This window comes from Amphiura filiformis, chromosome 12 (genome assembly GCF_039555335.1).
Source record: "Amphiura filiformis chromosome 12, Afil_fr2py, whole genome shotgun sequence".
In the NCBI taxonomy this organism is placed as follows: domain Eukaryota; kingdom Metazoa; phylum Echinodermata; class Ophiuroidea; order Amphilepidida; family Amphiuridae; genus Amphiura; species Amphiura filiformis.
Window position 1 is genome coordinate 28,249,094 of NC_092639.1, and position 16,076 is coordinate 28,265,169.

Below are 16,076 nucleotides of genomic sequence, written 5' to 3' on the forward strand. Positions count from 1 at the left end.
TGTTGGTAATTCTTGAATGTCTAAAATTGGCTATATTTTTTGCAACTTCGCTGACTTACATTAAATTAATATTACTATTAGGATACAAAAGCGGGTTTTAGAAGATCAGATAGCACAACTTTCTTTAAAATTTGAGCATGTAATGTTAATTTTTGTCCCTGGTGCTAAGAAGTCTGAAGTTCAATAACGGGGGAATACATACAATGTTCGCTGTCTATAGTACCGCATTTAAATCTTACACTGGCCATCATCATGCACCAGAGAAATGTGCTGCTGCCAGTTCCTATGCATGGCTGTATACTGTACACTTATTAAAGTTTCACTGAATGTTGACAAAATTACTTTTGGGGTTAGTCTATAGCCTATAACTTTATAAATATTAAAGAACGATTCTCAAAGTTTCCCACAAAACTTTACATAGCTGCCTACAGGCCAGAATCACCTTTTCATTTTCTTTCAGTTTTGTTTTAAACTGTCAACAGAATACAAATGAGGAGCTTTGGCTACCATTGATCTGTTCCACTTGAAATCCATACCCCCCCCACCATGGATGACATTAGCCATGTTCAGACGGTCATAGGATCCACGAGGATCGGTGTGCTCGAGGATTGCGATCCCTAAGTCAAAGTGGAATATTATTATTTAAAGCAGGATCTGTGTTTAAAGTGAGGCCTTCCATGAGGGTGTATGAATTTAAAGTGGAATAACTCATTAATTGGATATCTCGCAATCTTAGTTACAGTTTCATGCGACGCACATGAATGTTATCTTGCACTGAATGCTCCTCGTCATCCACTTATATACACAGCCCATCATGAAACTAATACTTGCTAGATTTCCTGCCATTGAAATGTCAGGTAATCCTGATTCAATTTCATCATGATTAAAACTAGATGGTATCATGCTTGTAATCTATGCACCAATGCCAAATGTATTGTAGTAACACTAGGATCCACAACATGCTCATCTATCAAGGCATAGTTCTTTAACCCAAATACATTTGCACACTCATTGAATGACCTTTGAAAATTTGGGTACAAAAACTCATACTCTGAAATTTGAGGTCGAATTTTGCAGTATGATTGTTTGATTGAGGTTATTGAACTATGCCAATGGGATGAGGCCATTGTGGCCCATAGTGTAAGGAAATTGACAGGCTAGCAAAATTACACATCTAGATCAGATTTCTAAAAGATATGCACAAAAATATGTAGGATTGATTGTGTGCATGTAAACGTGAGAGGGTGGAGTACGTAGGCCGGGGGTAGCCAAGTTTGGTTTTGGTAAGGACGTGCCATGAGAATTTGAAAGTGGACCCATAAATATACCAATTTTTCAAGAAATTTGGACCCATTGATATACCAAAAGTCAAAATTTTCGGCCTAATTTAACCCAAATTGTCTTAGTTTTTACAAATTTTCCCAAAATTTTGGGCAAATTTTGCAAATTTTGGCTAGATTAAGGAAAAATTGGGCTATTTTCCGAAAAAATTGAGAACATTTTGAAAAAAGGACCCATTCATATACCAAAATAGGCTTTGAAAAAGGGGTCATTGATATACCAAGAGGCCGAAAATGCTACCCATATTTGCGGCACGTCCCTGTATGGTCATTTGTCATTTGTCATACCCCCCCCCCCGGTTACTTAGGTTGAGTATTTAAGAATAGATGTGGGGGAGTGTGTGGGGGTGTACAATCACAGTACATATTATGTAATCACCCTCAAACACAGGCATTTTTATGAAACTCATTCCAACAGGGGACTTTCCTACAACCATGCACCATCCTCATTTTGCTAGTGTAATAGGCTGTAAATACTAGTAACCTAAAATGCATGTTAGAGTGCATCACCTATTAGTGATATAAAATTTCATCCCCAGTTGTGTTAAATGTCATAAAATATTTTGTAAAATGTGTGTAAAGCAGCTCCCAATGTCCTGATTAGCCCGTCAAAATTAGATAAAAAACTTGCCCAAATTCAAGGGTCCAGTTTTACAGAGACCTGTTTGGTGACGAATACCTGTGTGTGTGGGAGTGCGACCAAACTCGCTCACTTCCGGGGACAATCTCTGCATTTTTAATTATACAACCGGGGATATCTGCCAACCATGGACGTCCCCGGTTGGAGAGACTATACCACTGTAACCCGTATGGCTAAAAAAATTAAAAATGCAATGTTCATCCAGGGAAATATATACACAGGGGCAGGGTAATGTCCTGAATGGTTGGTTATTTCATCAAAAAATACTAATGGAACCGGCCACTTCGTCCACAGTTTGGCGATTGAAAACATACAATGTGTGTTAGTGTGTGTGTATATAGATGTAAACATCAACCAAATCAGCCAACAAGGACGCATACATTGTACATGAGAAATTTCTGTGCAGTTCACAGAACTGTGGACATCCACAGCCGGGATCCACAGCTCAGCTGGTGTAGTGTAGAGTCCGAAGTTTTCCGTTTTACGGAAAACAGAAAAAAATCACGGAATCGGAGGTACAAAACGGAAAATGACATCAGGGATTGAGTTTTAAATGCGAAAAGCGATTCGCACGCGCACGCCGCCTGAAAATACGCCGAGGGTGCGATTTTTCGCACACTTAAGTTTTTTAATTTTTTATTTAGAATGTCCCTGGAACTTAAAAATGTCCCTGGAAATATTTTTAATTTTTTTTTAAAAACTTTAAAAACTTTTAAAAAAATTATAAATTCATGTTCAAAATAGGCAAATTTATAATTGATGTTCACATTACAACCTATTTATGAAGTAAAGAAGCATACAAAACAAATGCATTTTAAAATCATTCATAGATTATTATGTGAACATAATTTACAAATTTGCCTATTTTAAACAAGAATTTATAATTTTTAAATCTTTTTGTAATTTTTTTTTTAAATTAAAAAAAAATTCCAGGGACATTCTTAAGTTCCAGGGACATTCTAGGGACATTCTAAATCCAAAAAAAAAACTAATTAAAAAAAAAAATTACAAATGACACTAGCAATAAGTCCAAAGTCCAGGGACATCTATGCAGTATACACCATTCATTACCCCAGAGCTTTTACCATGGCCATTTAAAAAAGTACATGTATGTTGTCACAATTGCTAAGTTTTAGCTGAAAATGAAATCATAGTCATACACCAGTTTTGAAAAAAGCACACCTTGGTTTATTTAGGTGTGCGATTTGCAGCACACGTAAAAGCACACCTCGGGTTATCCAGGCGTGCGATTTACAGCACACCTGTCACATTGCAAAACTCAATGCCTGTGACATTTTTGTATGATGTGACAAAAATTGTTCAAAGATAAGAGAAATAAATGTTTAAAACAATCATGAGTTGAGTGTGTCAACCAATTTTTATGATAAAAATACTGTTTAATAATACTGAAATAAAGGTATATTACCAAGGCATGACCCCCCTATATCCTTCCAAACATCGTAACAGTCGGTCTATTATCATGAGAATATTCCAATCAGAGCATATTGATCGCGATATTGAACATTTTATTGTGACATTAAAATCATTGTTTATTACATTTTAAGCCTTATTAGCCAACACAGATTTACACATTTTACAACACAGATTACAACACCGAAAATGGATTTTAGAAAACGGTAAACTTCGGACTCTAGTGTATCTACATTTGGATAGTGAAAACTGAACTATCCACAGTTGGATACTAGTAAAATTCAACATGGTAGGCAGTTGCAATGTCTACACAGAAATGTATGGAGTACTCAGTTGAAACCCTGTTAAACGCCCATCAATCTTATCATATGTGTAACTTGTTTCCCGAGCACGAATGAGCACGTATGATTTGATCAAAATAAATCATGTTTAGAATATGTCAGTTCATCTGGGTTGTTCATTTACAGAGCCTAGCACAACCCATGCTTCATCATATTGTACTTTGGACTCTGCTATGTACAATAATGCTATTACTCTAAAATTGTTTTTTGATAAAAAGATATTGGCTATATTTTGATTTATTTTTTACTGCTATTTTTTGCCATTAATGCATTTAATTTAAATGACCACCTCGGGCAATCTGCGCTAATTTAATTTAATAGTTTGTCCGATTTTGTCTCGACAAAACCCCCCCAGCCCCCCCCCCCCACTTTTTAGCAAAGAGAAGAATCCCAAATTCAACAAAAGTGTGCACCAAATTGCACCAATCCCGATTTGAAAAAAAAAAAAATTGCAGCTTCTAAGGGGGGCACGTCCCCTCAGACACCCCCTGTGCACGCTTATGCGATAGAGTCCTCTCATTAATTATATATTCATGTGCATATATGTAACATACTGGTGATCCAACATTGTATAGTATTGAAATTACATTGTCATGATTGAAAATCAATGGAAAATCAATTACAAAGTCTGGAGGGGGAAATATTTGCAATTAATTTTTCACAATTTCAAACATAAGTGTGACATATTATAAATTTTAATATTCAAAAACTCAACACAGATCTAGAGATTAACATTTTTGAGCAATTCTTTTTTTCTTTCAAATTTTAAAGACAAATTTAACACAAGTTTGTGGGGAAGGTCCCAAATTTTGTCTAAATCTCACTAAAAAGAATATTTACAATTGTGATTCCAGCAGGGGCGTACTCCAGCTTTCTTGGTCAGAGGGGCAAAATATTATTTTTTTTTTGGGGGGAGACAAAAACGTATTCTCAATTGCATCATTTTGACCCGTATTATCAGTGGGAATGTACAAGATAAGTCTTTGAAGTTTAAAAAAGGGCAATGTGTATGTGTAGCATGCAAAAATTTGTAAGTAAAAGCACTTTCCCTTTCACTTTATTTTGTCAGGGGGGCACTCTGCCCCCTGCCTACGCTACTGGATCCATATGATCCATGTGGCACACTACAAATATTTTTCGTCAAACTTTATAGGTTCACAACAAAACAATATTCATGCAACATTTTAAAACCCAAAATCTCTAAACAAGAAACCAACCTATTCCATCCTCCTCAACACACCCTACGAACAGCCAACTCCAGACCTACTCGTCATCAATGTATCAACTGGCTTATGACACAAGTTACATAATTGCAATTGGTTGACATAGTACTGGGGTTTCAAATGGGGAAACCCAAACTAAACTAACAACAACATCGACCAAACTACTGATAAACAAATTTACATTTTCAGATTACAGTCCATCACAGCTGTTAATTTTTCATTTCATTTCCAGCTAACTTGAAAATAAAACAATTACCTAAATGTTCAATTACAAATATTAAATGTTTATTTCCTGTGCATACAACATCTTCAAAATGTACAAACTCCCACCAGGGCATAATATAACTGGTATCACATCGCATTTTGCTACACAATCTAGCCAAATTGCTATGCAATCACACAAACATACCATTGCAATGTATTGCTACACAATTTTGCTATGCAAAATTCTGACACTAAATTATGCCCCCGGGATTATGCCCTGGTTCCCACTCTTTGTTCTTCAGTATATTGGGCATCTTGTCCAGATCTTGTCCAGATTTTGTCCTGGGTTTTTGTTCCTCCTTGTATTCTTGCATTGCTTATATTTTGTATTTTGCATTCCTGAATAAAGGTTGATATAACAACGTAGTGACATCACATACTAGCATATAGAACTCCAAAATATTTTTAAAAAAACTCAAAGTTGAGTGACATCTTCTTCTTTTTGCTCAATTGCTGTTGTGATATTTAAAAATACTAGCATCATCATCATCATTATTAATTCTAAAAAATATGGGGATGGGGGCCCCAGATAGGTCGTCCGAAGATATGGGTAGTGAACATTACACATAGTAAATATTCATGTGAAACATTTTTTTTGCATTTTCTGAAACACTTTTTGTCATCAGCCAATTTTACAAGTTGACCTCAAATGACATTTGACCTCAGTATGTGACATTGAAAAACGTAACAAGCTCCCATAATGCAGCTTTGGCTCAAGCTTGGTTGCAACTGGATGTTAACTGTTTCAGAATAGTGCAGCTATAACTCAAGTTTGGTTGCAATAGTACTTGAACTGTTCATATGAGACCTTACATAATTGTTGACGGACACACTGACTGACTGACGGACTCACTGACGCACGGACACACAACTCATGATGCCATTAGGTCTTTTCCTTTGGATGACCCTTCCCTACCTAACAGTAATAATAATTATAAATATTATTACTGTAAAAATTATATTTTGATACTACAGACACCTTTACCCGGTTTCTTACCATCAACATGTAATATAGCGTCTAATTAAAACAAGTTGAAATGCACACAAAAACTGTGTTTGCTTGATGCAAGATCTTAAAATACATTGCAAAAGAGCCTCAACCTTTTTAAAAATCAGACAACACACTTTTTTTCTTCTTCAAAACTAGCACTATTTACGTATTTCCTTTCTCCTTAATGTCAGTCAGTTTAGTCTGTAGTTCTTCACTTTACCCCCAGCCTAGTCGGCCAGGAAAGGAAGGCAACAATGAGTCATTCAGTTAACTCACCACACTGTACATTGCTTTACCAATACCCAGCAAGGAGGCCAGGGAATTGAAGCCTCCAAAAGTGAAGGGAATACATGTAGCACTTGTAAGCTAGTTGGAAACCTGTAGTGTAATATTTAGTTTTAAAACTACAACTTTTCATTTGAAGACGTCATGATTCAAGTTTGAATTTTCCAAGTAGCAAGAAGCTAGACTAGGATTAGGTTAGGTTTGCTTGCTTTTATAATTTTTAATATACAGCCAATTATTGAAATACCGGTAATATTTCTATTTTCTAAGCATTTCTTGTACTCACAATTAAAGGAATTTCTGACAAATATAAGTTATTAAATATATTTTACTGTCCATTGATTCTAAAAGGCTGATGGGACAGGGTTCTATTTGAAAGGAAAGAAAATCTTTGTTGAACCAGTGGTGTAACACACACGCAACAACGCATCACCTTGTGAAGTCGCACAATTTGTTAACACAGATACACTTTGCCTACGCATCCCTTATCTGCATGCACGGCGCAACATATGGAAGCACTGATTTCACAAAAACTTGGTGGTCAAATAGCTCCATTTTAGCTGATAAAATGTGGAGTTTTCAAGTTCTTTTGTCCAATATAAATATCAAGTTATGAATGGATTTCAGTCAAACTTCTCAAGGGGCTGTGAATTTACCAGATGTACTGTGATATGATGTATAAATTTGCCATGTGAGCGCCATGATTGTCAAATTCAGCAGCTCTGAAATAAACATTAACCATAACCTGATTGAAACTCAATAAAGCTAACTATGAAAAGCATTGCGCATGCATGCATTCCACTTGATGCCATGACACAATCAGCCTAAGTCATATACCCAGGGAATCGCTGGCGGGACCAGTGCAGCAACCCCTGAGGTTACAGGTTGAAACATGTTCTTCTGCATGGCATGCGAGGGGTAGGAGTAGGGGTGTGATTTTCAGGTAATTTTGTGCCCGGGTACCTGGTGCATTTTTCGGACGGGTAACCGGGTACCCGAAATTGCAAAACCATTCAACCATGAATGATCCTACCATTTACGTCTAGGTCCGGGGACACTACAAAACCGAAAAAATAAAGATTTTTTTTTTTTTTAATTTCCTGCCCGGTATTTAAGCTTCTCGGCGGGACTCGATTCCCGGACTCACTCATACCGTTAGGTAGGAGGTTCGAATCCTGGGAGTAGCAAGTGACTTCTTTGTTCATCTTCTCTCCTTTTTCATTTCTTCTTTCCCTTTTGTTTGCAAAAAAACATGGGTTGAGTTGAGAACCTCCCGACCTCCCCCAAAATTTGAGAACCTCCCGGCGCCTCACCAGGTTTGTGATGCAAGGAAGGATGCACACCTTCACTTTGGATGGGTATAAATAATGGCACCAAAATGTGACAAAAGGGTCAAAATTACAGAGTTGTAATTGTTGTCTTATTGTAAGCAAAACATACCTAAATTCAAGAATTCAATTCAAGAAAACATCAAACAATTACATCAGTAATGTTACTAAATATATTTTTTTCAACTGGTTTATTGGCAAAAGTAGTCTAAAATCTTCAGAAACATAACACAAAAGTTCCATGCCATTCCTTGTTATATTTTGACAAAATTATGCATATATGTAATTCTTTGAGTTTTCAGAATTACTTAGACTCTGAACTAAAATAGTCTTTAGCATCACATTGTTCTTCATATTGATGTAAAGATCCATCAAAGTAGTGCTATTGTGTAACACTGCTGACACTGTATAGTACCTGTATGGCCTCAAATATTTATGAACTACATTTTCTAAAGTCTTTGTAATTTTCTGTTGACAACATCTACAATGTATGGCCCTCTCAAAAAAGGCAGAGAATTTAGGTGACTTACGTTCAATTTTATTTTCTGAGCCCAGTTTGAGTGTTTTTGTAACACTCCTGACACTTTGCTACAGTAACTGTACAGAGATGCCAGTGGTTGATGACAACATTTCCTGAAATGGTTGAAAATTTCCTGAAAATTTACTTTTGTGTATACTTTTGCACATAAACATCTGAGCAAAATTTCCTGGAATCCAGAAATTTCCTGAAGACTGGCATCTCTGAGTAGAGCCTCAAATAAATAAATTTGCAAATCATATTTTCCAAAGTAGTTTTTGTAATTTTTTGGTGACATTATCTATGGCCATCTCAAAAAGGGGAAAAATTTAGTCACATTAGTTCAATTTTATTGTTGAGCCTAAATACTTACAATTAATTGTCACTTGTCAGGAGTGTAACATTTTGTTAAAATCTTAAAAATCTTGTTTTTGAATTTTATGTACTTATTTCTTGAATATGATAAAGGTATCAGGAATATATTTTCAGGGCTAAAAGAACACCAACAGACTGGTAATTTCTTCATAATTTTGAATTATTGTCAATTAATTAATTCTGTGTAACACTCCTGAAATTGATAATATAGATAGCTGTATCAAACATGTTCAAGCAATGGAAATATATTTCTTGTTTTTGAGTTCCTATCACAATGCACTAATAAAGGTAAAAAGTAATATAATGAATATTGCCACCTTGGTGTATGAAAAAAATTAAGTTGAATTCTGATGTAACATGCAACACTCCTGACGAGACAGGATTTCTCTTTTCAACCCGCTCTGAAAAGAAAACTAGTGATGTGGTCGACATGCCTTATGTCGACATAATGTCGACGTCGGCACGTATGCCGACATGTCGACATCAAAAAAATCATGTCGACAAAAAATTTTTTTTTTTTTTTTTTTTTTTTTAGTTTTCAAAAATATTTTTGGCCAGAAAAGCAAGTTATAGAAACTGACTTGTTATTCAAGGTTGAAACCAGAAAATACTGCTACTAAAAAAAAAAATGCCAATTTTTTTTTACAAAGTTGGATGAACTTGTACATTTTGACTACCTTTGCTTCTATTGAACAGTCAGGGACACATTGAATTAGTATGCATTGCTAGCTGTTCAATAGAAACAAAAGTAATTCAAATGTACAACTTTTTCCAACTTTGTAAAAAAAAATTGGCATTTTTTTTTTTTTTTTTGAGTAGCAGTATTTCTCTGGTTTCAAACCTTGAATAACAAGTCAGTTTTTGCCTTTAACTTTCTTTTTTTGCCAAAAATATTTTTTGAAAATTAAAAAAAATTTTTTTTTTTTTTTTTTTTTTTAGAATTTTTTTTATGTCGACACACTGTCGACGTTGGTATACGAATTATATCGACATGTCGACAATAAAAACGGTGCCGACCACATCACTAAAGAAAACGGTTTGGATATCATGCAAGTTTTATTTTTTGTGGCCTGTACACCATCTGTGATAATCAACTTTTGAAAAGCACCCTAAACAAGTATTTAACCCTTGGCCAAAACGATACCCTATTACAGGTAACGCACACCTATTTTCACACACTAATCAGGGATTTTATTCCTTGCATCAAATTTCATATCCTAAAGAAGGATTGGCTCACAGGCCCCATGGCTCAATTCATGAACTTCAATCAAATGGCCAGGTGCACACCGGATGCGCCAAACGGAAAATTGTGCTGCGATATTTTCGTAAAACACACATGCGTTTTGAAGATCATTTCCCCTTTCATATTTGTCTCCTCATCTGTCCAATTTACATGCCCTTTCGGCATATTAGCACATTGCAATTTTGCTACCCTTTTTTCCAATTTTTCATGTTTTTGACACCCTAAACATGATACGTATTGCGAGTATCGTGCATACCCACGAAAAACTACTTTGTTAAGCACCTTGGGAAAAAAATTGAAAAAATAATTACCGTAGTTACCATACATGCAATGGTTTGCATTATGGTCTCATGTCACAAATAGGTCACCCAAAAATGGAGGTGCTTTCTTCGAACATCAGGTTTGGTGTATTCTATAAGTATAATACCTATTGTAGATAACAGTGGCGTAGCCAGCACTTTTTCAGAGGGTGGGCAAAGGGAGGGGGAAGACAACTTTTAAGGGGGAGGCCAAAAAAGAACAAAAAAGGCCTACAAATCTTAAATATCAGGGCGGTCACCATCCCACAGGGGGGCAACACTTTTCAGGGGGCAGTTGTCCCCTTTTGTACCTTGGCTATGCCACTGGTAGATAATTATGTTCTTTGTCAAATACAAAAACTAAACTCCAAAGTCAATTGGACTTGCTACTTTGAGATTTATACTTGTAAGATGTGTCAATGGAGGAGCCGGGGCAGGTGAGCCCCATATAGGGTTGAACACAAAAAATATGGCAAACTTAAAACCTTTGTATCTTAAAAAGTACAACCACAAATTGCACATCATCTTGGATTGTAGATCTACCTCTTAGCAGATCAACTGTATCAAAAGATGTACCCGGTAACAATAAATTGCCAAATTAAATGCTCATTTTAAAAGACAGTTTTCCTATCATGTTGCTGTACAAAGTGTGCACGTAATGTTCAGACATTACTAAATGGCCCAACTTTTTTAAAGGAAATTTGACGAGGAATTCATCAATTCAATTATGCTTTTAGCTTAGTGCCAGAAATGGAGGGGAAAAAGTTTTGATAGATAATGTCATAAAAATTTAATTATTTTACAATATTTGACCACTCTGTGTGCAAGGGATAACAAACTCTTTCTTCCTAATTTGTTTGAAGGGCCCAACTAATGTCTTTCTGAAATCTGAATCCATATTTATTTTGAGCTGCATAGCTTTCAGAAAAGGAAAATATAATTTTGTTGATATTCCACCCTTCCACGATTCTCAACCCCCAAGAGTTATCAATACAGAAGCTACACACTGTTGGCAGGGCACCCTTTTTAAAGGGTGCCACTTGGAAATTTGGAAAATCCTTAAAAAGGTGGGGGTTTAAACTTTGTTGGTAAAAAGGGTGGATTGATATAAAGGGTGGGAGTAAAATAAAAAGGGTGGGAGTGCCAGCTTACAATATATTTTCATTGAATGATAAAATCATCCTAGTTTCCAAGAGTAAGTGCCAAACCAAACCACAAGAATAAAGTGCCAAACCACTGCCAGCAAACCATATGATCGCAAGATAAAATTCGATTTGATGCATGTTTACATCCACTAGGTTATCGTGTGATGATAGGTGCAGAATTTGGCGTACTTGATTTACTTGAACCAAATTGCCTGTGACTTCATCAACGTTTACAAATAGGGGAAAAGCAAAAAGTGGTGGGGGTCAGGAATTTTCAGTATAAAGGGTGCCTCAGTAAAAAGCGTGGGGGTCAGGAATTGTCAATATAAAGGGTACATACAATAAAAAGGGTGGGGGTAAAATAAAAAGGGTGGGGGTCAAACCCCACTGCCAAGTATGCTACATGTTCACCGCCATGATCATATTGTTGAATGGGCTGTTTACAGCTCGGAGCTCGCCCCACAATATTTACACATTCCCTGTGTGACCTCGGGGTCATCGCAAATGCACGATAATGTTAGTTGATATATAATTTGTGCGGTAACTGTGGACATGACATCTCACTATAAACAGCAAGGGTATCGGTACATATACAAGGATTATCGTATACGGTATACTCAAAATGCGGTATATTCACTATAAACACGCTGATTGTTACACAAAAGATGACCAATTCATGATGTGCCCATTATTAAGGATACCAAACTGTAACTTTTTCAAAACTGTGAATAATCCTAGCACCTCAGAATAGGTCCAGTGGTTCTTCAAACGATATCTGATCCGATACCGATATCGAAAATACCGATACGATATCCGATCCGATAATCGGTTGAGCCCTAACTGTAACCCAACAGATCCGTAGACTGACTACATGATAGATTCAAAGAACCTGCACTTGTTGATGATGCATGCATAATTCAATGTCTAAAATGCAGGGTTGTTGATTTTTTTTAATTTAAATCGGATTTTTTTATTTAAATCAATTTTTTGTATTTTTTGCTATACCCCAGGATAAAGTCAAGAGTACTATAATCAAATTAAGTAATTCTTGGCCAAACTGGAACATGCGCGTTGCGTCCATGTAGTGTACTAAGCGTGTACACAGTGTAAGGCGCGTGTATACTTTCTTCTGTACCACGCTATATTCGTGTGTGTTTATCGCGAGCCACTAGCGTTCAGTCCGTTCACAGTGTTCCAGTTTGGCCAAGAATTACTTAATTTGATTATTAATATAGTGGAATGCTAGTCATATGCACAATCCTACCAGGTATTTACACAAAAAATCAAAACATGTTTTTACATGTGAAAATTTCAAAGAAAAAAATTGGTAAAATCATGGGAATCAAAGAAAAAAAATTGGTAAAATCATGGGAAAAAACCTGTTGAATTCTGCACCTTGAAAATGAATTTTAGGAATAGATAAAGTAACGCCATCATAATCATATAGAGGTATTTTAATTGTATCCAAAGGTTGTAGAAACATTAGGAATGAAGCAAAACAGTCAATTCAGCCCTCAAATTACCGTAACCCACGGCACCCATGGCATTTTGCCGTGGGTGCCCATCCCCACTGCCGTAATGCCCTCAAAATATGTCCTTTACCCAAGGCAGTCACTTGACGTGCCCTCTAAATATGAAGTTGCTGTCGGTGCCCCAGCCCTGCCCCTTCATTATAAAATCATTTATCTATGTTTGTGTGTGTTTTCTTCACTTTTGAGAAATTGCCTTGGTGCCCTTCTCAAATTTTCAACTGTTGCAATGATGCCCTCTTGAAATATTACAAACTGCCATGCTGCCTTGCCTTTTTAGTGAAAATCCAAGGCAATTATCAACTTGCCCTAAAAAAGTTGCTGTGCCCCTTCACTCAGATCCTTAATTCGAGGGCTGAGTCAATTTAAGAAAGCAATAAACTTACATTTATCAAAAATGGTAAAAAATGAAAAAGTTGATTTAAATCAGTGATTTAAAATAAAAATCAAGTGATTGAAATCGTGATTTGAATCAATGATTTAAATCGGTGAGATTTCAATCAAACAACCCTAGTAGTAAAATGCATGCTACATACGTGAATATGGTAATCGTACCGGGTAACCCGTACCTAAAATTAATATTAGGATATCTTAATGGTAAGAGTAGTATATTTAGGAATCTGACAGATGAGAACTTTTTCCCCCGTTTGACTTAGTGTGGTGTCACTGACCATGCTAATTATTAACACAGCACATGACAGCATGGGGGGGGGGGGTGAGCATGGTGACTGACACTAGACTAGTCAGTGTGCTTTGAAAATAAAACATTGCTTGTACACTTATCGAATGTGTGTGTCATCGGCCTTCAATGACTGTCATGACTGTATAGGAACCTGTCCCGTGCATGTATTTGATTCACATGTCATGCACGTTCAACTTCATGTATTGCTTGTCAGTCAAGTGCTCAAGTTTTGCTTTCCACAGTTTCATTCATAAAACTTAAAAGTCTCAGACAAGCAGGGTTGTCACTCGCCGACGGCGCCGGGTCGGGAAGGCAAATCCGGCACTGTCCGGGGCAAATCCGCACTCACAATTTTTTTTTTTTTTTTTTTTTTTTTTTTTTACATTTCGAAGTGGATGATGATATTTCATCATAAAAAGAGCAAGAAATTTTTTTTTTAGTGGGTGGTACCCTCAAAGCCTATTCCCCAATCCCTAGCGGTCACTAAAAAGATAGTGCGCGGCGCGAGAGCTTCACTCGCTATACGCTTCGCCTTCAATATTTTAACCAGTACTTTTTTGGTCCTGACAACCCTGCAGACAAGTATTTTCCTTTCTTTGGTTTTACATGTAGGATCCACACAGCACACACTACTCTCAGTTCTCTTTCACATTCAACAACAACAGAATAAATTGCGATCATCATTAAAATTATATTACAATGCAAGTGCACAACTGCACATTCATTGACACTGCGTATACGTACAACCTGTACACTATACTAAAATGCAGCAAACCTTTTACGAGCGCGACTACCGTGATGTTGCAAATTCGGCGCTAACAACGCGTACGGCGCACAGTTCATTCATAAATTTCCACTCAGCAACAATATATCGCCTTAGCAGCCAATCAGAGACAAGTGCGTGCAACGCAGTATATACGCGATGTATCCTTACAATACGCGCTCGTCTAAGGTTTTCTGCATTTTAGTATACAATGTGTTCAACGGATACGATCGTGATGACAACAACAACGCCCACCGTCTCACATAATGTTACTCAAATTGTCGAAACAACACATTACTTAATTCGCAACACTATTTTAACATTAACAATGGTGTTAGCTTATTACATTTGAGACAATTATTTCAATTCCTTCCTGAAATAAAGGAAATTGGTTGATATTTGGCTAGCCCTAAAAGTTTACGAACTCACCTGAAGGAGCGCCATCTTGGAAGTTCTGTGGGGTCACGTGACCTTTATGACAGGTCGTTTCCGTTGATTGATTGGGGGCGCCTTTGCACTTGAAAGATTGCAGGAAGGAAGAAAAAAAAGAAAGAAAGAAAGAAAGAAAGAAAGAAAGAAAGAAAGAAAGAAAGAAAGAAAGAAAGAAAGAAAGAAAGAAAGAAAGAAAGAAAGGAGATTATTTACATTCAATCACTTATTCATTCATTCATTCATTCATTCAACAATTCCGAGTTCATTTAGCATTCATTCATTCACTCATTCTTTCCTTCATTCCTTCATTCCTTTATTTATTTATTTCAATCATTCATTCACTCATTCATTCTCTCATTCATTCATTCATTCATTCAGCATTCATTCATTCAGCATTTATTCATTCTTACACTTTGGTCAAATTGTAATTATTTGGTTATTCTACCATTTTAATTCCTGGTTATTCTTTGCCAAAACTAATCATCATGCAGTTATTGTTAACTACATGTATGCACACAACACAGGGGCACTCACAATAGGCAATTGAACCTTACTGGTAGCGCTGTGTTGTAGCTATAGGGGATGAACTAGTTAGCGTCATCATATATCAAAAAGTACCCGGTATAAAAGCTATGATTTTAGTACAAGTTTGCTCTATGTTTCAATTACTTATTCTTTTCCAAATATCTGAATTTTCAACCCGGTGCAAGCTTTAATTACGGGGGAACATACATTTTTATGAAAAAGAAAAGCTAAGAAATCCTACCATCTATCCAAACTCGCCGTGTTATTCCAATGCACATTTTGCTTCACCGGGCAGCCCTGGTTTGGTCGTATTTGGAAGATTGGTGTCATAAAACCGTAATAGGTACAAATTTAGTACTTTTTGTCAATCAAGTATGGCTTATTCTCTATTATGTCAATCTTTAAATAATTAGCATAGTCCTTATAATAACGGTGGCAGCCCTGGTTTGGTCGTATTTGGAAGATTGGTGTCATAAAAACGTAATAGGTACAACTTTAGTACGGTACTTTCTGTCAATCAAGTATGGGTTATTCTCTATATGTCAATCTTTAAATAATTAGCATAGTCCTTATAATAAACGGTGGTCCGCCTTGACTGGTAAATCAAGTCAAACCAGTGAAAAATACCCCAAAACTCGGTGGATGGAGCTCCGCTCGTACATGTCAATAGCGTCATTATCGATTGGATTAGTCGTCCGTAGCGGACAATTCGGTCGCTCATTG

The 16,076-nt window shown here is 36.4% G+C and overlaps 1 protein-coding gene across 5 annotated transcripts in view; it reads right to left on the bottom strand.

The window, feature by feature from the left end:
- Positions 1 to 14,894, bottom strand: part of LOC140166019 (sorting nexin-33-like) — a 100,470-nt gene extending 85,576 nt beyond the window's left edge. For all 5 annotated transcript variants that reach the window (XM_072189393.1, XM_072189392.1, XM_072189391.1 and 2 more), the window contains exon 1: positions 14,826 to 14,894. In XM_072189393.1, coding sequence (XP_072045494.1) covers positions 14,826 to 14,840 — 15 coding nt within the window. In that variant the 5' untranslated portion in view covers positions 14,841 to 14,894. The remainder of the gene's footprint in view (positions 1 to 14,825) is intronic.
- Between the last annotated feature and the right edge of the window lie 1,182 nt (positions 14,895 to 16,076).